This window comes from Gymnogyps californianus, chromosome 24 (genome assembly GCF_018139145.2).
Source record: "Gymnogyps californianus isolate 813 chromosome 24, ASM1813914v2, whole genome shotgun sequence".
Taxonomy (NCBI): domain Eukaryota; kingdom Metazoa; phylum Chordata; class Aves; order Accipitriformes; family Cathartidae; genus Gymnogyps; species Gymnogyps californianus.
The window spans coordinates 649,527-672,603 of NC_059494.1; the positions used below are offsets into that span (position 1 = coordinate 649,527).

Below are 23,077 nucleotides of genomic sequence, written 5' to 3' on the forward strand. Positions count from 1 at the left end.
AGGTTTCCTTAGCTCAAACCTGACTCACCTTCTCCCCTTTCATAAAACGCTCCTTCTCCTTCAGGTTGACGTGGTCTATAGAGAGGCCTTGCTCTGCACGAGACTCGAACATGACGGAGCCGTCTGGTCTGCAAACTACCCGGCCCTTCCGCCCCGTCATCTGCGCACACCGCACAGGAGAGAGAGAGGCTGTTAGCAGAGGGGAGAGACCTGCACGGCGCACCAAGTCCATTTAGAAAGTCAATTCTCAACAACTTTTTCAGATTGCAAGGAAGGAGAGGAAACCCTCTTCCAGCGGGAACCCCCTTTGCTGGCCCCTTTTCCTGTCACCCAGTGCCACAAAAATATACTCTTGATTGTGAGGAGTACCTCAGCCACATGCTCCGGGCCCCCAAAGTGATTGATCAGTTCATCCAAGGTATTGAGAGGTAGCTCTTTGCCCAGTGCTTTTACTTTTGCTAGGAGGTCCTGCTTCATCTTTTCCACGTGTTCTAGCTCTCTCAGGCCATGCATCTCTTTCTGGGAAGGCAGCATGTGAAAGTTACCTGCAACATAAAATGCAAAAGTTTAGAGCCACCTGGTAATCGCAAATTGAAAAAAAGGGGGGAAGTTCCAAAGGGCTTCTGGGGGCACTATCTGATGAGCGGGCAAAGACGCCTTGCCTTGCAATAAATGCTGCTGAGCATGCAGTGAATTCCCTCTGTGCTCCCCCATGCTTTGGTGGGGGAAGGAGCATGCAGGGCAAAGTCTTCCTGCTCACTGATCACAGCAGGTTAGTGGGAATCAACCTCACAAGCCCAAGTTTGACCATCGCAGGATAAAATCTAGCTAAGACTGTAAAGCTCTCCCAAGCACAGAAGGAGCTTCACCATTCCAGGAAGACACCAAGAGAGTGTCCTCACATCAGCTCACTGACTCTGCAATCCCTTTAGCCAGACCCCCCAAAAGGGTTACGTCTGATCTGCTGCTGTCGGTGCTTGCAGGGCGCTGGGGTGGGTGACTGCCTCCAGCTGCGTTCCCGTGCACTGGGTGCCACGCTCGATGGAATGAAGTGACTCCAGTTCCCAGCTTCCCCTCAGCAAGGAAGGAGCTAACCCCGTGCTGCTGCTCTGCTTACTTCTGTCCTCAGCTGCGAAGCCGTTGTAGGTGTGCTCAACGAAGATGACATCATCCGTCTCAAACACGGACTCCGGGGACGAGTTGAAGTCACTGTCGAGCCCAATGTCGGAGTCAGTGCTGCTGTCGTCGCTGATCTTGATGACACCCGCGGGGTCACACACGCCCTTCAGAGCCTTGGCACAGCGGCCCCTCTGCTTCCCTGCAAGGGAGAGCGAGCGGTGTCAAGGGAGAGTCCCCAGCCTCGTGCATCGATGCAGAACAGCAAGTGCCAGCTCAGAGAGAGGAGGAGGAGGAGAAATCACAAAATAGCTGAGATTGCCCCAAATGAAAGGCTGATCTTGGAAAGACAGAGCCTCTCGGGTGGGGTGGGGTGGGGGGCAGTTAGGAAGGGAGGGAGAGAGGGGGAGGGAGAGAGAGAAAGAGAAAGGAAGAGAGAGAAAGGAAGAAGGCAATCTTTATCAGGGCTGAAGCTAGTTGCACACGTCAGGATGAACACACAGCCGGCTCTAAGCAGTGCTAACTCCTCAGGGGAAGGAGCCCGCAGGTTTGAACGCCTCCAGAGGAATGTGCAGGACACAGGAAGGTGCCAGTGTTTCGGGATGTTGTTCACTTCCAAGCACAGTAAGACATGCCCCTGCTACGTGAGAGGGTTCACAAACCAGTTTGCACAGGCTGCTCTGCAACAGCAGCCAGTCAGGATAACCTCCACAATCTGCCAGTGCTGCTGCCCCCTCTTCCCCCTTTCCCACATCCCACTGGAGGAGAAATCCCAAAACTCTTCTTACCTGCAGCTGCAGCCAATAATTTGGCAGGGAAGTGATGGTTTTTTTTCCCCAGGACACCTGCCATGCTATAAGTAAGGGGAGGTGGAGAAACCCCCCTTGCTGCAAGAGGGCTTCAGGCATGCAGCCAGGACTCTTGTGCAATCTGCCCACCAGTCTAGGCAAGGAAGCGGCTGAGGGAAAGGGGCATAGCTACTGGGCAAGTGGTGGAGGCGAGGACCTACGCTGTGACAGGGAAGCGGGTTAGAGGGAGGAAAGGGTGAATGACCTAGAGCTGCCGTCCTCCAGATGGGAGAGAGTGACGGGAGATGTGCGGGAGGGCAAACTGAAACCAGGGCAGAGTAGCAAAAAGCATGAAGTAGGGAAAAGGGAAAAAGGAAAAGAAAAAGCTGAGTGGCTGGGGTGAAGCAGCAAGGCAGGAGGTCAGATGCTGGGCAGTGGAGTGTGCTCTTACGTTTTCTTTTAATGCCAGTTCCTTTTTCTCTCTTTCTTTTGGTTGAAGGAAAGTGCTTCTGAATTAGTGATAGAAAGACGCCTCTGAAAGTAAGATGCAAAATTTATTCTAGCTACCAGGAATAGGAACATCTGCCGGTTATCATGTAGCAATGTGCATTTGAGATAGCACCACATTTCATGAAAGAGGGGTAAATCCTGCACCACATCTACCAGCGCATGATCAGCCAGCCACTGGTACAGCGTGGCTCTCCGGAACAGCAGCAACTCAGACTGAGCGTGTTTCACCAAAGGGTTCTGCCATGGGAGCCTGGGCTGCGCCAGCAGATCCTCAGCCGTGAAATGGGCGTGCTGAGGGAAGGCAAAGCACTGTAATGCCCGGAAAAACGCTCTCTGCCCTGGCCTCCCTGCTGGCGGAGGGAGCGGGGCTGTTCCAGGGAGACACTGCAACAAAAGCAGAGCAGACCCTGGGCTCTGCGCTACCACGTGGCATGCCAAAGTTGCAAGACCTTTATATAGCAACTAAGAGGGAGTTTTAAATGGGAAACACTATACTGGGAAGCTGTTACATCACTACTGAAAAATCCAGTAAGTCCCAGTGTCCCAGCCCCTCTCCATGCTCTGACAGCAGTGACCACCGTCAGGCTGTCCAACAAATGTGCTCCACCAAGTCCTCTGATTAATTGGACATGGGCCTGCTTGCCCACGGAACAGAGTGAAGTGACAAAACACGGATACGTAGTGGTTTCAGGTGAATGGAAAAAATCAGAAGAGGTGGAAAACAAACATTTCTGTGGGCTGTTCTGCAAATAAAAGAGCAAATGCTTAAATGCTGGTCATGTTGGGTAGGGATGAACCCCCAGTGCAATGAGAAGGCAGTGCTGGATGAGCTCTGGTTGAAAAAAAAAAAAAAAAAACAACCCACATTGAAAGCGACAGCTGAGAGGCATGGACATGACAACTCGCCCGTGTGAGAAAAGGGAGTCTTGGGAACCAGGGAGGGAGCTCTAAGACCCTTGGTGTGAGGGGCTGAAGGAGACAGAGACAGCGCGGCTCCCCGAAGGGGCAGAGCCCTGTGCTGGCTATTAAGTGACTGCAATTACAGGGCCCCAGGAAGGGCCCTTTTGTCCTGTGTGCTGGGGAGACCCTGGGCTCAAAACACAAAGACTCGCTCTCAGGTCCGGAGCCTCCCTGCCATAAAACCTTGCTCATTTTCCCGACACTTGCACTCCCTGTCTTCCCTGCGAACAAAGGGTTGGGCTGGTATTCACTCACTGAACAATCCGTTTATTTTTAACCCCGTTTCTCGGCATCCTTTAAACAACTGCTTCTTCCCAGCACACGCCCCTCAAGAAATCCCCTGAAGTGCTGTAAAACCAGGACACTGCATTTGGAGGCTCAGCAGATGCCAGAAGACACTCAGTTATCTGGCCAATGCTGCTGAACAAAGAGCTCTTGCCTCTAGAACTGGGGACAGAGTCAAGCAGTGTGCGTGATCACTAACAGACCCTTCCTCCTTCGACAGCTGAGCAAGGCTCAAAGGGACCACGCAGTCCTTGAGACCGAGTTCCTCTGAAACCTGTGACATGAAAACCAATCCAAGAGACCAAATCAATCCAAGCAGTTGCTAGACCTGCCTTGCATGCTGTCACCAAACCGGTATTTGTTTTTCAGGAATGGACTGGAGACAGCAGAGTGACACAGACCAACACAACGCCTCCATCAATAAGGGAGGAAAGCTTGGCCTAAACTGGACACATACTGTCTCTGGCAACTCTCATTGCTTTCACCTGCATTAAAAGTCACTTGAAAAGAAAACACTAACAGCCCTGCCACCTGCAGAACAGAGGAAACGCAACGCAACGCAATGTCCCAGGTTTTCGTCACCCATCGTGCAGGAACAGCCACGTTTGTGGGACAGGCTGGTATTTTGAAAGCTGCAGAAATGAGGGGGAGCATAAGCCTCATTCTCTGCTGAAAGGGTAGCATGAGTCCTGCCGCTGGCTTCACTTCAGGCACAACCAACTCTCCTTTTAGCTAGGAACAAAGGCAACACAACCAGGACACTGGTCCTGCCTCGTACACGTGCTGAAAGCCAACACTGGTGAATCTAAACTCCTCAGACCACTCCTTCCTCTCACTGCTCCAGCGATGCCGCCTCACATTATCATCCCAGACTCTGTCATTACAGAGATTCTCTTGCTCATTTCTTCAGTGTCAACAGCCCCATTTTCCAGAGTCAGACCCACACAAACTACATCTGAGCTCACATTTCTGGCTCTCCTACACCTGCCAAGTCTTTTACGTGTGTAGAGAGTCGGATCAGGCTGTTCGTGCAAGTTTGGACCACAGGAGACTTCAAAATCCAGGATCTAGCTCATAAAGCCACACTGAAGAAATAGTGCCTCAAGGACCCAGCTAAGTGTCCTCTCCATTTACAGCTTGTATAGGGCGAGGCATCATGAAACTGCATTTCAAGAACCGCAAGTGCTAAGTGGCCCCAGGGCAGGGCTTGCCCTAGCACGCCTCCAGCCTCCCATGCATCCCCCCAGAAGAAAAACAGGGATTTTTAACTCACTCTGCAGCAGAGACAAAACAATTTAGATGCCCATCGTTCTCGTCCAGGACTTCTCTGGTGCGAGCCTCCCCGGTGGACTGCAGGCCGATGACTATACACTGCAGGGAAACACAAGGGACGACACAGCAAGGTGTCAGGGAGGGCGTACCGCAGCCGGCACCAGGGCAAACAGCTACAGACTAAAGAGATTGTATTTCACAGTCCCAGGTACGTTTCCCTTGGACCCTGTCCCAAACACGTGTTGGGCCTGTAGCAGGGCTCCTGGTGAAGAACCATCTCTCAAGTCTTTCAGCATCCAAAACCGTACCTCTGCCCACACCACAGAGAGGATGACTCTGATGACAGAAGCTAACTGACTCTGCTAGGTAGTTTCTGCCTAAAATTTCCAAGTTGCATCCAGATGGATGAAAGGACAGAGCTGTGCTCGAGGTGAAGGATCTGGTACCTCTTCGAGCTTGAACATGACCCAAAATACCCTTTCAGATCAGCTTGCCCACATCAACCATAAACGAACAGTGGGTAATGCCTCGGAAGACGAGGCCTTGTTAACTCCCCAGTATCATTTACTGTGAATGTTCTCAGAAACCCGGACACTGCCCTTCATTCTGGTTAATCTGGAGAGAAATTCAGCCTTAAAGAGGTTTGAAATTGCTTTCAAGTCACGCTGAACAATAATTAACTCCCTTTGGTTGCAGACTACAAAAAAATCACTTGTAAAGTAAGAATGACGGCTGCTGCCACTGCAGCGAGGCTCTGATACCACACCTTATCCTTTGCCAGCTCTTCCTTGGCAAGCTCAACGAGTCGCCGGACTTTAGCAGCAATGCAGAGATACTTGAAGAAGCGCTGGTGAGCTGACCAGAACTGACCCCACAAGGATTTCCGAGACTCCAAGCCGATCCAGTTGGCTGCTTGCTGGAACACCATCAAGGCCTCTGCCCACTGCAGACAATACCGAGAAAGGCTGAGTTAATATCTCAGCTTTCATTTTCATTACTGCTGTGCAGGAGGTTATGAGAACAGTCTGGGGTTTGATAATCTGATTTAACATCAGTATTTATGTCGCTGTGTTAGGCTGAATGAACAGTCTGGTCATTCTCTCCTTTCTGCATTAGCATGATGTTGCAAGCTCTGGTTTGCAAATATAGAACTTTTAAATAGAAGCAAAAAGGTGTAAGATTATTTTTTTACACAAGCTGAGCGTGTGTACCCCTATTCTTTCTTATGAACAGACTAAGTTTGTGGTCATGGCCACGTTTAGGATCCTCAAACCCTCCCACATAACAAGTGGCCGTGCCGAAAGCACGATTAAACATCAGTCTCCCCACAGCAGTGGGACCAGCTCACCAACTTCGCTGCCTTGTCGTAGACAATCTTGTACTGCTGATCCAGCGGGATCTCCTCGATTCTGAAGGTCACTCCAGTGAAACTGAGCTGCCTGGCAATGTACATTCCACTGACCTTCATATCCATTGCCACGATCTCCATTGCACCAACTCCCCTGGGAGAGGAAGACAGCTGTGAAACCCTCTCCTCTGCTACAGGGCAGCACCGGGTAGGTGCCTCTGCAGAACCACCACCTCTCCTGGCTCAAGCTGCCCTCAGACACTGTCCTCAGGCACTGCACCCATTTCCCAAACAAAGGCTGCCACAAAATATAAGCTACATGAAAAGGGATGCTGGACACGACTTACCTCTTTTCAATTGCATGCAGGAACTCATCAAACACTCTGAAAGGGGTGCCCTCCCCCCAGATCCCCAGGCGGCTCATGTAAATCATGTTTTTTGGCTCAGAGGCACCTGTTTGAACAGAATTCACTGTTAGCAAAACCACAGCAGTTGTGAATAGTTTTGACTCAAGTAAAGTGATCTCTTAAAAGGATGGTCATTTGCCATTGTGCCTTAGGAGACCCAAGGACTTTTCCAAACATTGCCCTCCACACGCTAAGCAGGCAAGCATCACCATACAGCTGAACAGCTGGCCAGGAACAAGTTAAACTGAAGAGAAATTAGTCCGACTTGCCAAAAAGTCACGAGTAACGGCAGTAATGGGGCTTGGGGCAGATCTTAGCACCCTAGGCTCCCCTCTAGCACTGCAGCACCATTCACCTCTTCTTGCATGAACGTGTACTCTCAGCACACGCGCTCACATCTCAAGGGCATCCTTCAGATCAGAGGTGACTGTGTTTACGCATAGCGCCCACACAATGCCGAGAGAAGCTTACCTGTGGCACTGGCATAAACAACCCTCGCTCGAGGCAGCTTGTTCTGAAGGTCCAGCACTGCTTTGCCCATTTTAGTAGAGCTGGCATTTTTGGCTTTGTGGCATTCATCAAACACAATCTGGAGGGGAACGTCAGTTAAGGAGAAAGGATCTATTTTCATCCCGAGGATGGGAGCAGACAGAAAATACAACCTAGCCTCCTCCAACCGATTGGACAACCAGTCCCAATATCAACAGGACTGACTCGTTGCCCACGCTGCATGAAACCTGCTGGTTTTGCTTAGTCCTGTGCTCCTCAGAGCCTGAAGTCATTTCCCGCTCCCTCTCCCTTCACTTCCAAGGTGTGTCGTGTCTTGTAAAGCTGAGGGAGAAGAACGCTGAAAAGGTTAATCCCAGCTGCGTTCTTCCCCTCCTCCCTTAACGCTGCAGCCTTCGGAGGAGGAGAGAGGAGCGTGGGGGGATGCATGTGCTTACAGCATTTAAATATCTGCCACAGGCAGCAGGCTGCTCGGCACAGCTGCTCCCCGTGACTTCAGATGGCCCCAAGCTCTTTGTTCCTTGGTGAAGTACAATCACAAGCATGCAATTCTTCTCTCTCCAGTTTCTGTTGTTGTTTTCTTTTTTTTTTTTTTTAAAAGGATACAACTCCATCAAAGTTTTCCCTGCACCAGTCCAAAATTTGTTTTAAGCGTGTCCTGTGCTGTCCGCCTGCCTGGCTTTCACCAATCAGCGCAGAATAAGTGGCAAAGAGGACTCCTTCTGAGGTAGCTGTGTCACCATATTTAATCTGCAGAAAGAGGAAGAACAAGAGCACACGCCCTCATGATGCTTGTCCCCAGTACGTCGCGCCCATCCTTTGCCCGCAATCAATACTGCCGACTGTGCTGTGACTGTGCAGGACACATGCTCCTGCCTCCAAGAACAAAACCCAATCTGAGAGCAGAACAGACAAAAGACTGTTGGCAGCTGACGTCTTTAGCACTTCTATTTGGCACTGAGATACGGTGATGACAGGGACTTTAAATGTCTGGATAAGTTCCACTAGCCAATGTGTCAGCACATCTGGATGCATGCAGTGAAATGGGGAGACCACACTAGGGCTTCAATTTTCTGGCCAACTGAAGTCACTTCATTTTTTTAAGCAACAGTTTAGAATGTTTAATTGTTTTGAACCCTCCCATCTGTTTTAATTACTTCCAGAAAATAATTTTCTCTTTGACCAGGTGAGATTTTTGCCTATCTTACTGTCATGGGTCCCACCTGTAACGAAATAAAAGGTAGGGGGAAAAACCCATGGTCCCAATTTGAAGAAAGTTCCATTTAAAGCCTTTTTGGTCTGAAAACAAACATCCTTTTCAGTCTCTTAATGGAGTGCACTCAGAGGTGTTGAACACATGTGGTTTCCATTGACTTCGTAAGAGCTGGTTGTTCAATACCATTAAAAACCAGAGGAGAGTGTTGCAGTGAACGGGCCAGCGGTGTGGCAGACACAAGCCTGGACAAGGCTGACGCACTGGACAAGAGACTAAAGCAGAGGCTACGAAGAACCCTGTGAATAGCCACTACACAACTGCTGGTCGTTTCTTTTGAGAAATGCTTCATCCTCATCACTGAATAACTGGAAGAAAGTCTGAAAATTGTCTGATTCGCTCAGCTGGGGGGAAATGCCCACGTGCTCAGCCATGGCACCGTGCGTCTGCAGCCGCCTGCCAGGCACCAATCTGTGCATTTATATGTGCTCCCTTACTCGCATGTTCTGAAAAGCGGTTCCATGAAACCAGCGCCGGGAAACGTTAGCCCAGGAGAGCAAAGCACGGCCACATGTAACAGGAGCTGTTCCCTCTGCAGGACTCTTCAGGAATGGCGATAAAGGTTCAAGTCCTGCTGTACTTTGCACTTGCCTGGAGACGCTTCTCACTCCCTGCAGGAAACAGCTCTGTGCTCACAGTGCAGCTCTGCAGAGTGTATAAAAATAGCAAGAGTCCAGAGTGGGAAGAGCATGCTGAGAGAAGGGAACAGCAAGCAGCTTGCTGTCTGCTACTGCCTGTGCCACCAGCCACGCGGAGGCAGAAGCGACTGCTGCTTTACACGCTAAGGCGGATCCATCTCACTGCTACTGTAGGCTGATTTTCCAGAACACCATTACAACTTCTCTCCCTACCTTATTCAAAGCATGCACAGGAATGTGGGAGGCTTCAATGTCCTTCAGGTCTCTCTCAGCATCATACTTGAGATCATTGGAGACGCTGAACCTGCAAAGCAAGACGTGGGTCTGGTTATCTCCTAAGGAGATAGTCAGGGCATGCACAGTGATTAATAGCTCTGACTAAAGCAACAGTAGGTGTGCAAAACTGTCACATTTCCAACTGCCCACACACCTCAACGCAAGATCCCACAGCAGGCTCCAGTCTGCCACTTACGACAAGCTGTGTGTATTCTGCAGTAAAACCCCATACTCCAGGGGCTTGAGTCTGCACCCGGGAAGCCCATGAATACCCCTCCGCCGGCTTCAAAGAGAGCGGGGATAGGCTTGACATTGCACTCCAAGTAGTATATAATCTGCTATTTCATAGTGACTCATTCTCCATCACCGCTGCAGGGGAAATATTCCCATTTCACAGACAGCTAACAGGCACAAAGAGGTGGAAACGACTTACCCAAGACCACAGCATGAGTCAACTATAAAGCCAACATCAGCACTAAGGAATTCCTTACTCCCAGATCCAAACTAACTCCAAGGTCTTACGGGAAAAGAAAAAAAAACCAAAACCACCCAACAACTTACCACAGAGCTTTTTTCCTCCCTTTAAGATAATTTTCAAAGATGATGCCCGCAACTGTCCTGCCCTTTCCAACTCCAGCACCGTCCCCAATGAGGAACCCAGCTCGCTGCCCATTGGGTAATAAAACTTCATGTTGCTGCAAAATCAAGAACAGAACTGGAAATGAAACTAGATTTGCCTTTGCTAACAGCTTTGATGTGAGCTTATAAGAGCACCACTTAACCCTTTCACATATCCCACCGATGCAAGTGCATTTCCTGCTCAGATAAATGACGGCAGGAATGGTCAAGTGTCATGGCCAAGCTCACAAGTGGCAGTTCATGGAAAAGGCCCTCAGGCCCCCAAAAAGCACTCCCCTCTGCAACCAAAGTCAAACGTTCTTGCCTCTTTGGGAAACAGACCCCACGGAAGTCCCTGGTTTCAAATAATCCTTTCAAAAGGCATTTAAAATGCAATATGCCAAAGCTTCCGAAGTTTCATCACCTATATTACAGGTTATTTTAAAACACACTTGAACATCTGTCCATGCAAAAGGCAGTTTCCTTGTAGTGTAAGACATGCAAGCTGGCAAGGTGGAGCCACGTACCTGGCAGGCATAAATGATTGCTTCCAGCTGTAGTGCAGAGAGTGACCCTTTGTCAGCAACAGAGCGTGGCAGGGAAAGGCTGTAGGTGATGTCGGGTGGGGGGACGCTGGATAGAGTGCTCGTTTCAACCACGAGGTCAGGGTGGTGCTTCCCGATCTTGGCTAAATGACAGCACAGAAAACAGATAACTCAAGTTCTTCACTCCCACAGGGCACCTCAAAAAGGCGGCAGACCTCACATTAATACTCTGTAGCCCTCTGCTCAGGAACAGAAGAGACAAGCCCGACCCCTGCTCTTCACTCTTTTGTTCCATTGAAATTTCGGATTGCCAAAAACAAGTCCTGCCTCCCCCAAAACCAAGCAACAGAAAAGTGTTCTGTTAAATTAGCATAGCACCAACAAAGGATCAGTAGGCTGGTAAAGTTTTTTTAGAAAATCACAAGTTTGGGATGCGCCACAGCAAACACCATATACTGCTTGCAGGAAAATAAGGGAGCAGTTAATTAGGTTGGTCCACAACGGAGTTAACAGAACTTCCCATACTCATGCAATGGCAAGACACTCACACTTTGAAGGTATATATTCTGCATAGGTCTCTGTTTGCCCCAACTCTTCCGTTTCTTCCTCCTCACCTTCATCCTCCTCCTCTGCAGGAGCCTGAGACTGAAAAGAAACACAGCGTTGACCAACTGCTAATGTTCTCATTGAGCTACGGACACACGCAGTGCTACACAGTGCCAGAAACTACCATTTAAATCATCCCTATGCAAATTCACAAACCCTTCAAATACAATTAATCTCATTTATAGACTACAGCAACACAAGGGAAACCATCTGCGAGCGCCCACCCCGGGGGCTCAGCAAGTGCTTTAAGAGCTACTTTCAACGCCTAGTCCACACCAAATTAGGGAAAGATGTTTACATCACTTTTCAGATGGGCTGTGGGCTAGCATGAATTCTGCCCAGCTGTGCTCTAATCTGGCCCTGAGTGAGGGACCTAGACCAGCTTTAAACTCAGCGTGGTACTCAGCAGCATAAAGCAAAGTCATGAAAGCCCAAACCATTCTTTAACATAGCAAAGTTCCACCAAGGGAAATACAAGTCACTTCTGGGAAAGGGCAGCGACTTCTATCTGTCTGATTTTCTTGTCTCACTCCCTCTGAAGGGCAAACGGTCAGAACTGCTCCCCTCCACACGGCAACGTTACCCAGTGTCCGATCCTCCTGAAGCCGACCATCGTTCTCACCTGGTAGCTTATGAGGAGCGGTGTGTTGGGGACAGCAGGAACATGGTCATTCGAACTGTTTAAGCCAGTGAACGATCTGCTGGGTGAGAACAGCTGGAACAGAAAGGGTGCAGGTGAGAAAGCAGTCTTAACCCTCAGCCCTCCAACCCCAACAAGTATGAAAATACAACAGTAAAGACATTTGTGCTCTGTACTCAGATCTTACACTCTGACGTTGTCAGTGGACTTTGATACTTTCTGTTTGTGAATGAAAAGCCCTGGGCAGTAATTCTGGAAACTAATAAATCTTGCAAATGCCGTACATGCCTTTGTCAACATACGCACAGGGAATAACTGACCAAGGTAAGTACATTCTTGCAAGAAGTGTGAACATGTTGTGCGTGTGCCCACGTGTGAGGAAAGCCTGCAGGGACACATCTCCTACACCTGCGGGACAGGAGTCTTTCTGCAATAGTTGTAGTAACTACACGGCATTAAGATGGGCCATCCCAAAATGCCATGTTTTGCCTTAAAACGTGAGATCTCAGGCATAAGCCCACCTTTCATACACCTCCCATTAGCACTAACAGATTACCTGTGCAAATGTTGCCGCTTTCAAAGGACTCTTACAAGCCAGCAGTCCCTGTCAAGACCTGATTGAAGTTTATTATGGGAATACTGGACTTGCTCTGCACTGGAGCAGTTATGTTAGTCACTGTTTCCCCATTTGCTTCAAAGGGAGCTCTCTACAAAACTGCTCTGCCCTTCCCGACAAGACAGGTCCTCGTTAAAAGGAGCTGTGTAGATTCTCATTGCGGGATCACGTGTTTTATTCTGAACTGGTGAGTCCAACTGAGAGCTCTGGGCTGGATTTGCTAATGGAAGAGAAACAGCATCACTTTGGGGACCAGAAGGGGAGAGTGGAGTATAGCCGAGGAGATCCAAACAGGGGGAGTGGGAAAGACTGAACAAAATCGCAACCAAAAGCCATCACTGGGAAAGGACTGAGCATTAAATCAGAACACCGACACTTTACATCTTCTTACAAACTGCCCTCGAGGCAAGCATTTACTTAATGATTTTGCAATTTTGTTTTTAACATTAAAACCACTGTTCAAAGTAATTACCTAACTGCAGCAGAACACAACCCGTGGATCAGCACCAATTAACGGCTGTCCCGAGGTTAAGGACTGCTACCCTTTGCCTGAGACCACCAAAGCCTGCACGCTTCCAGCTGCCCCTCAGGCTCACCTCACTCTTGCAGAGACCAGGACCGCTGGTGAGGACCTCCACTACAGAGATCAGCCAGGAGGCCCAGGAGCCCAAACCGCACCGAGACCCCCACCAGGCCAGCGAGGGTGGGGGTCAGGCTGCCGTACGGGCTGGCCGGGTTTCTCCAGGCGCCAACTGCTGTGTCAGAGTTAATGATGGCTTTGGACCATCCAGCCCACTGCACCACAGCCAGCTAGGAGAGCTCCCAAGACACTTCTAGCTGGGAAGGCACAATCGAGGAGATCCTTTGTCTGCCCCCACACAAACAAAAATCACACTGGAATTTCCCGACAGCGAGCAAGGTCAAGCCAGCAGCTCATGGCATCCAAAGCAATCAGCAACTCCAGAAGCAGCACTACTTCAAGTTTATAGCCTGCAAAGAGTGCCAGACTCACAAAGAGACCCATGCTCCACCAGAAGTGAAAGATGGGAAGTTCTTAAGCATAAACACTCCGATTATTTCTTTTAAAATTTAAAAAAAAAAAGAAAAAAAAAGAAAAAAAACACCCTCCATTACTGGAAGCCTGAGTCAGAATTACCAGAAGGAAGCTGGACGGAAGAGCTATTTTCAGTGCCAACAAATCTGGAGAGCAGGTGAAACATCTCCACCTACAAATCTGAGCTCAGTATAAGAGTTTCTTCTTAGGCAAGAGAAAGGCCCAGATGTGCTGCAATGGCAGGACTTGCTTCTCTCAGTTCTAGCAGTGGAAAGTTAATGCAGGTCTGGTTTTGCATCACGCAATCTTCAAAGTATAAATCCCTGCTATCCCAATTCAGCAATGGGGCTTTGGCACACAGCATTTCACCTCAGGTATTGCAAAGGAAGCGACAGAAACCTTGGTTGTTTGGAGCACTGAAAAACTAACCACATAGCTGAGAATATGCTGTGAGGGCCAGTCCAGGTGGGACCAGGAGCTATAGTGGGTGATATATCATCTTGCCCCAGAATGAACTTGTACAATTCCTTCCTTTCTCTACTCTCGCTCACCTCCCAGTCTGATTTTCTCCTTCCTCTATGCTACATGTCTAAAAACATTAACAAAGAGGCATACACAGCACACATGAGAACACTGGGATGTAAGCAGGAGAGAGACTCATTCAGTAAAGCCGCTGACAATTGCACAATCAAAGACTCGGTCGTATTCCATTTTTTCCCTCTTTGCGTTATCCTCCGTTTTGCCCCATCTTGCCGTGACTTCCATGGGAAAAGAAACAGTCACATCTGGCTGACAAGCCAACTCCCCTCTCCATAAATTCATTCCCTATGTATTGAGCTAGGAGAAGGGTGTTCACGTTTTTAAAGTGCTGTGAATGAGTTAGGAAAAAACCTACATCAGCAGCTCACAACAATTCTAGCTACAGGCTTCAGAGGCAGGGCTTTGCTTCCTCAACCTTAAAAACACTGTAAACTTGTGAGACAGTTGTGAGAAAACACAATGGATTACATGAACTATTTTTAAAAGGTATTTCACAACTTCATTACAAATGAAGAAAGTGTGTTTTGCCTGCTAACTCCTGCAAATATTTAACAGTGTAGTAGCTCTTCCCTCCATGCCCATTCCTGAAATGATAAACAGAGCCAAAACATTATATACATCTCCTTTCTTTACGGATAACAGCTCTCCCCACACAGGCACACGAAGACAGCTCTGCATCCAGCCATTTCCTCTTCAATCACAAACACTCCACCTAAAGCTTCAGCACCGGGCACTTGAGATAAGGGTTTCTTAGTGAGCTTGAAACGTTCAGCATTGCACAGTCTCACTGGGACACTTTTCTCCAATTTCGCTCTGTCCCCCTTTCTGTAAACCCATTTCCCCAGTGCTAGGGACAGCTGATGGAAAGAAGGGGAAAAGCTAAAACACAGATATAGTCTTTTCCACGCCGTATCTTCAAATTGCTACACGACAGAAGACAGTTTGTTTTTTGTTTTTTTTTAAAGAGGACAAGCTACAAGGCCGTTCTTGTACCTGGGGTCTACACGTGAGTCTCACATGCAGGATGCATCCAGCTTCACTCATGAGATGTCCTGCGTATCAGAGCTGTTTAGAGACGGCCGTTTCTGCTCCGCCTGAATCTCTGAGACTGAAATGCTGGACAAACTACTGTCCTGACAACGCAGTGCAAGGCTAGCCATTGCTCCTGGGTAAGAGCTGACTACACAGCTACAGCTGATTGGATGTACTGTATCAAAAGAGATTAGGACTGCATCTTGCCTGGGTTACATACAGTGTAATGTGACCGGCGTTCAGTTTTGTACTGTAGCTTAGTAACTGCTCTGGCTACTCAAAAGCCAAAATTCCTGCAATTTTATGGAAAATTATGGTGGCGTAATGATGTGGGGAGGAACAGGGAAGGATTATCTAAATTGCTTGTACACTGGTGCAGGATACCAGCAAAGTCTCTGTCCTGTACTGAATGTTACAGCAAGGAACCTTTTCTTCGGCACTGCCTTGAGATTTTGCAACAGATCACTTGTTTGCCTCCCTTAACAACAACAACAAAAAGCATATTTGAAATTCAGGTAATAAAAAAGCTGCCCATCATCAGTCAATCTGAAAATCCATTTACCTAGTGTCCTGTGAGTTACCACCTCCCATGCAAAAATGAAACTGAACTCTCCAGACCAGGATGTATTTAACTGACACCTCGTCCGGAAATGTCAAACTCAGTTTAAAAAAAAAAAAAAAAAAAAAAAAAAAAAAAAATCCCCCAACCCCCTCTGTATTCAGAAAACACAGATAAGACAACATTTAAAATAGCTAGAGATTCTTTTCAAAAGGAAGTCATTTATAAATGGAATTCCAAGGAGTTAATTGGCCTTATCTAAACCTAAGTGCTCTGCAGGACAACAAGGGGCGAGGGGAGGACGTGAAGAACAGCATGCAACAAGATTGGAGACGGCTGCTCTGCTACGGTCAGACAAGTTAGTCTCACACTTATATGACACATATTTGTTTCTCGCTTGCATTCTTTACGCTGGATTTAGAACAGCTTTTCCCAGTAAGTTTTTTGCTGTACACTCCACAGATACAAAACTACAAGCTTTTTTAGGCATCAAGTATCTCGACCAGAGTTCACGTGTTTAGAAACAGGACACCACAGAACTATTTCTGTAGTGATTTAGGCTACTATGTAAAAAAACCCAATAATAATAGGAGACTAGGAGTAATAAGGCACATGCCTTCTCTGTCTTGGGGGATGTATCTGTTTTCTAGCTTTTTCAATCATCCAGTTTACAAGCCTGTGATGTCTTCAGCCATTTCTTTGGTTCAAATAGCTCAGCTCTCTTCTTGCTGTTTCAAACTTCAAGTTCAAACCAGTCCAAAGTTACCACCAGACCGCGTGCGCATTGCCTGTGCAGCCCTTGCTGCCAGCACAGCGGCGTGGCCCTTGATCTCTAACACATTTATCCACGGGAAGAAGGGCAGTGGTATTCTCTGCCTCCAATTACAGACACGCCGAGGGCCAAGCAGACGCTGCAAAGGTCTATAAAGGTGATCAAATCTCAGTGATTTCAGCAAGAGCTCAGGTGTCTGATTTGAGGATCTGCATGAATGGCCTAAGATCTCACAGAAAGGCTAAGGCAGACAGGAGCTTCCATTTCCCAAGTCCCACGCTAGGACCCTCGCCACCAAGCCACACTCTTTCAATGCCCAACCTGTCACTGAGCCTCACAGCAGCATCATTTCAAAGCGGAACCACTGCCAAGACTCTTATTTCCAAGCTGTGACAAACAGCCAGCTTTTTTCATGGAAATAGTCTCAGACACACTACTAACTGCAAAATGCAGCCTCTAAACACAACAGAACCTCAAAACACAAAACTCACTGAAGCACAGGCATGCCAGATTGCCTTCTAGGATATTCACGTTGAATGTTTTTCCCCCACAGTCTTCATAAGAGAATGACCTACAAAGGAAACCTACTGCACGGCTGGGCATTTACTGTGAGAGCTGAGATCCAGAGATTCAGCAGATGTGTATGACAGTGGCTCCACCAACACCCAAAGCTGGTGGCTACCCGTAGCGACTGATACCAGGTTGTGCAATAGTGAGTAATCAGTTCCAAGAGATGAGGGAAAACAGACGGCAGAAGGCTGGTAAAAATGCACGGAACCACATGTTGCTGTGGGACTGCTGGGAGATCACACGCCCAGGAAAACTCAGAGATGTAAAAGCTTGCAGGGACTTGGACTCACAAAGTAAACACAAATGGTTAGTCTTAAGTTGGACAGAGTTTGTTTTTCAGTCATTGTTACTAAAATATTTGCCATGGAGAATAAACAAACGGTGGCTGCTGCTGCTGGGGACAGTTAATGATCTACCTCATGGTGTTTCTCCTGGAGTCCTTCCTTTCAGCACTCCTGAGCGCCCTGTCACAGGCCACTCTGGACCTGCTGAATGTTTTAGGGATACATCTTCCCCATGATGCACCTACCTGCCACAGCTGTCAGAAGAAAGAGCTAGTGCCTGCACTAGCTGAAAGAGTGCCTGCACGCTGAAAGAGTGCACGTATCCCTTTGAGGAGGTCCGTATTCTCTCCTGCTTCCAGGAGACTAAAGTGTGTGTGATCACTTCACCCCTTCCCTCCTCAAGTGAAGTTGGCAATAGCGAAATAACATCGTCACACTGCAACTTCACCCCCATAGGGAATTGGGTTGCTTTCTTAATTCCTTGGTGAAAACACCATGGGATGAAGCCCAAGGTATTTATTGTCTGATGCGGAGGATGGAAGAGGAGCAGCTCGTACCTCTATTTGGTTCTGCTGCGGCGTGTTTACATCCCATAGTGTTGGCACGTGGTTCAGACTATCGGCAGGCAAGAAGTCCTTAGGATCCGCAATGTCAGAGAGTGAATCCGCAGGGGACGAGAAGAGGGAGTTGTTGTTGGAGAGCTCATCGAGGTATGAAGAATCCTGAAATGGAGAAATGACCACAGTTAGAGAAGGCAGGATGAGAAGAGCAGAGAGCTCCTCTCTCACACCTACTCATCCAGGAAGTTTTAATTTCTTGCTATTAAATGAGCAGCTCCGTTACTTCATGCTCCACAAAACTTAGAAATTAACTTGTAAATGAGGACTTGCTCTAAGCAGCTGTTTTAAAATCTCAGTTTCTTGAAAAAGTAGGAAAAACACTGACTGGACAGAAGCGCCAGTACACGTTCAAGACTAACTCAGACTGTGCACATCTCTACATACAGAGGAGTGGAAGAAAGAGGAGCATTCAACAAGACATCAGTCACCTCAACTTCGTATTTGATTAAAAAGACTGCTGAGGGGTGAAAAGTCCTCCACCTAACACCCAAAGGGCTCAAGTATTTCATTCAGGCACAGAAGGCACAGAGTACCAGCTCCACCTGATAATGACACAGCTGTTCAACTGCAATTTATAACACAGCAATACCTGGAGGCTTTGGAAAAAATTAGTCTCCTCATGCCAGATTCTGCACAAACGAGGCTGCCAGGAGCAGGGGGGAAGGAGCGCTAGTGTCATCTGGATTTGCATCTAGATAAATCTTGGCAATTCTACCAATCCTTTTCCCAAGGGCATGTCTCAGTCCAGACAAGAAGAGAATGTGCTTCAGTGATGAGGATCAGGCTCTGCCCTTGCTCTTTTTCTGGTGCCTGTGCTGAGACGGCTTACAATTGTTTTATTTTGTGCCAACCCAGTGATGATGTTGGTTTGAGTCACACAGACTCTAGCTCAGAAAGAGCCTTCAATCCCCTCCCTACCATCAATTCCTTGTCTGGTTTTTCAAATTTCAGGTGGCAAGAACCAATAGCCAAAAAGCACTTCTTACTCTACATCCTCAGCTCTGGCACAGATTACTGCACCTTCCCGGACGCTGTCACATCACCTCAGCTCTCCTTCCACAACAAATACCACTTTGAAACTTTTTCAAAGCAGAAAAACTTTGTCTGCTGTTTATTGAAGAGCAACGTACTTCCAAACACCAAGCTCCAGCACACAGGTCCTGCTGGAGACGAGCCTCTGTCCCAGAGGGATAGGCAGACAGACCAACAGGTCCTTCTTGGTGCCCCATAGGACTCCGCCAACACAAACCAGTTTTGTGGTTCTTCACAAGGGCCGGGTTTGTCAGCACACAGCCAGCTCCAGCTCTCTGCTAGGCCAGATAACCAAATGAGTGTGATAATACCGCAGTGCGGCTGCCAGGAGAGCCACAGTGTCTGACACGAGGAGAAATCACTGTTCATTTCCAGTTAAGGGCCAATTTCCTACTACAAGGCAGAAAGGCAGCCAAAGATTTTTAAGTCACTTAGCCCTGCCTGACATAAAACCATGAACAGCTGAGCCTGCTTGCGCTTTTCATAAGGGCTTCAGGCCAAGAGCTGGGTGAGACTCCCCGCCGATTGCTATCAAAAGTTACAGGTTTGCAGTGTTTAAAACCATTGGGACACGTTCCCTTCACCTTCTTCCAAGACACCTCTCGTTTCGCACCCGAGAAGACAGTCTCTACTCGGAAGCCATAGGTGCAGGCGCTGGCAGCTGTGCCAGAGCACCGATGCACTAAAGCAAAGGCAAGCAGTAACAGAGATCGCAGGCGTGATGTGTAAAGTTTGTATTCTTCAAATACCAACTGGGGGGACCCAAAGGCCTAATGAGAAAGGCCTGTTCGTTAGGCTGTGCTACCAGGGTGGTACTGCTATGCGGGACACCCTCCTGCCAGCACCGGGTACTTGTGCTGATGCGTGACAGCGCTGCTGGCTGCCCAACAGCAGATGGGCAGCGTTTCCTGTGCAGCTCTTACTCGATATTTCTGTGGCTATTTTAGGGTTACCCAGAAACCAAGGCTTTTCAGAGACTGAAGCAAGCACCTAGATTTAGCATCTCAGAATTAAGCGATCTCTGGAAATGGGACACTGTTTCACACTCGAGAAAGCAGGAAAACACTTGGGTAAATATGGCTTTTCTTTGCTGGAGCAAGTGCCTTGTGCATCCTGCAGCAACCTGCCTGTCTACCTCCCACAGCCTTAAGCTCCTGATCTACAGCACTGTACGGGCAGTATATGGGGGATTCAATCTAACATTGTTCATGCTACTGAGATTTTTCTTCCATTAACTCCCACCTCCCAACGTCTGTAGCCTCTCTCAACCTTCCAGTCCTCTGCAGAGACACTTGCTGATTACCTCAAACCACTGTGCTGCTGAAACAAGCCATCATCTCCCCTTGCTGTCCTCCCCACCCTTCTGCTTCTTCCTCTGGACTCATGATCCCAAGAACAAGCGCTGCAGGAGTTCAACAGCCTCCAGACTGTCACCACGATCTATGCTCCTGTGCTACCACACCTCTTCAGATCCAACAAGGACAGGGGTAAAGCAGAGAGCATTGACATCTGGGCTTGCTGTGGCTTAGGAAGAGAGTTTAACAATCACCTAATACTACTGTTCCATATTACGCCTGTTATAAAACAGTTTAGATCAATTTTGTAGCAACTCTTCTGGCCATTCCCAGAAACGAGGAAGACAGAGATGGACACACAGATGGGACTGCCCCTTCACCTGTCTGCTCTGGTACCAGATACACGGGACTTAGGCAGCAGCCAGAGGACCCGAAGCAGCTGGAAACTCCACTTAGGGTGTCTGACAGTCCAGATACTACACAGAGGACAAATACAGACTGATATCAAGAGGCTCATAAGAATTGCTTTGAAGAAGTTAATTTCAAAGCCCAGCACTAGAAACAACAACTATTATCTTTTTGAGCACCCACCACAATGTGGTGACACAAACAGCTCCTGAGATGGACCTGGAACTACAACTCTCCCACTCGAAATCCGTGACGGTACAAGTGCTTTGTGCATACGCTGTGAACAACGGCTGGTTAAGCGGCTGGTCCCGAGACACAGACATGCTGCTTTTCACAGGCGTCTGGGGAGATCCTGAATGCAAACCTAAAAAAAGCACACCTCGGGCCTGGCCACCTCGCACAGGTCACACGGTGTTCGGCAGGCAGGAGGAAGAGTAGAGGCTTGCTCCCAACAAGCCCTCAGAGCTCAGCTCACATGAGGAGGTGCAAGAACTAGTTCCTATTCATAACAAGCAAGAGGAGACATCATCATCCTTGATTTTAAATCTAAAAGATGAAAGGCATTTATTATAATGTGCATACCGAGAGGAGAAGCACATTTTTCCTCTCTCAAGGACTAGGGAGATACTGCGCTACAGACAAGAAAGAGCTAAACCAAAAGGCTGGGGTTGCAAGGCAAACCCAGCTTTGTTTAGCCAGGGTTTTTTGCTTTTTCTTTTCATTACGAAAAACTTCATTACACGGATCCATTTCAGCATTTAACTGACAGCATTTCACTTGAGGGCTTCACTACCTAGGGACAGCGGCGGCAGCATCTCAAGGAGCTGGATGGTCTCAGATCCCCACCAGGTCTCATCACTGAGCTACAGCGAGACGCTTCTGCGCATTTGCAAAGATACCACTGCCAGAAGTTGGTTCAGGAGGAAACATCTGCAAACACATGGGCATGGCAGCAAGAAGGCTGCAGAGCAGACTAGAGCGGCCATTGCACATTAGGGTCCCGAAGACAGGAAAGCGCTGGGCTGGAATAGCAACAGAATGTGTGAAAGCACCGTAACACAACTTGAGATACCCCGGCAAGTGCCCTCCGCCTTCCTGAGCCCAGCCCCTTCAATCCCTCAGCGAAGGCTCCAGCCCCACCACTTCCACCACCGCTCCCTCTGCTCGGGGCACCGGCCTGAAAGAGGGAAGAGGAAATCAGCCTCCAAGTCAGAGGGAGGATAATATTAGTCCTGGAAATGACTTCAGTGATCCCATCCTCTTGCCGTATTATGAGGCATTAGTCACGAACTTTCAGAGTCTCCAATTTGTCTTACCTAATTACATTATCTGAAGAGCACTAAAACTAGTAATGTGCTAGATCCCCGCCCTGAAGAGCTTACAGTGCAACCCCAGCAAATTAGCCTTGCTTATATACAAAATGCAGTGTAATTGTTTAATAGAAGGCCATACTGATAACTGCAACCTGTGTCATTATAAACCATGCCTTGACTAATTACTCCACTGGTTTATATGGAGCAAACAGGAGCAGCTACCTTAGCCTCCTCAAGGGAAAGGAAAGATCATCACCTAAACCATCAGCTCATGAAATAACAGTGTGAGCAAAAGGACTCCTTTCCTCAACGGGATAAAGCCACCGGCAGACCCGCTGATATTCTGATACCGGTTACAGCTGACCGCAGCCAGAAGAGACCCCCAGCCAAAAGGTGCCGAGCCCCAACACACAGATAGAAGCAGCTGAAAACAAGATGACGACGGTAGGGTAGAAGAGATGGCCCAAGAAACCCTGAGGAACGAGGAGGTCACAGGGGCAGCAAGCGCTGGAAGGGGGCGACGAGCCGAGCGGAGGGACCGCAAAGCCAGCTCCCAGATCTGGAAAGCGCTACTTCTGCTTTGCAAACGGTCCGGCGTGCTTGAGAAGCTGCTCAGTGAAATCACTCCAGAGAGGGCACCCATCTCAGTCGTCAGGATTTGAAGCGAGTTATTTTGTCCCTGTTTAAGACTGATTAATAAGAATTTTGAAATTTTCTCATTGGAAGTAAGAGGTTTTTATAGTAATAGCACTTATTTTATGTTTCAGTGGAAGTTGAATTTCTGCAACAGGTGGAAGTCATCCTGCAAGGCAGGATCTTTATTTCAAATGCTATTCTGCAACCATTCTCTACGTAGACCTTATTTCTGGAATTAGGCTATTTGATTTTGGGGGTTTGGTGGGTTTTTTTTGATTTTGGGGTTTTTTTTCCCCCCTCCAATTTAGCATAGCCTGCAACCAAAATCCAGACAGCATGTTGCAGGTCATCACTGGTAGGAGAGTTTTACCGCAGGGGGCTGGCAGACCTGCTTTGCCTCTGTCTCTTCAGCCTGCTTCGTTAAACACTCCTCTGGACCAGGACAGCGAATACCTGGGTGAAGCATTAGCTTAAAGATCTCAACCCCGAGTGCTGCATCTCACAGCACAGACTCTTCCCAGTTCTTCCCATTACAGAAGGACCAACACAAACAGGGA

The 23,077-nt window shown here is 48.3% G+C and overlaps 1 protein-coding gene across 1 annotated transcript in view; it reads right to left on the reverse strand.

The window, feature by feature from the left end:
• SBNO2 (strawberry notch homolog 2) overlaps window positions 1–23,077 on the reverse strand; it is a 53,727-nt gene that overhangs the window by 9,038 nt on the left and 21,612 nt on the right. The window contains exons 4-19 of the mRNA XM_050910504.1: window positions 17,774–17,938; window positions 11,772–11,864; window positions 11,092–11,188; window positions 10,526–10,686; window positions 9,942–10,075; window positions 9,318–9,408; window positions 7,800–7,943; window positions 7,158–7,275; window positions 6,627–6,732; window positions 6,280–6,433; window positions 5,698–5,874; window positions 4,933–5,030; window positions 2,356–2,438; window positions 1,118–1,318; window positions 370–545; window positions 29–160 (exon numbers count right to left, since the gene is read on the reverse strand). Of these exons, the coding sequence (XP_050766461.1) occupies window positions 29–160; window positions 370–545; window positions 1,118–1,318; window positions 2,356–2,438; window positions 4,933–5,030; window positions 5,698–5,874; window positions 6,280–6,433; window positions 6,627–6,732; window positions 7,158–7,275; window positions 7,800–7,943; window positions 9,318–9,408; window positions 9,942–10,075; window positions 10,526–10,686; window positions 11,092–11,188; window positions 11,772–11,864; window positions 17,774–17,938 (2,130 nt within the window). The remainder of the gene's footprint in view (window positions 1–28; window positions 161–369; window positions 546–1,117; window positions 1,319–2,355; window positions 2,439–4,932; window positions 5,031–5,697; window positions 5,875–6,279; window positions 6,434–6,626; window positions 6,733–7,157; window positions 7,276–7,799; window positions 7,944–9,317; window positions 9,409–9,941; window positions 10,076–10,525; window positions 10,687–11,091; window positions 11,189–11,771; window positions 11,865–17,773; window positions 17,939–23,077) is intronic.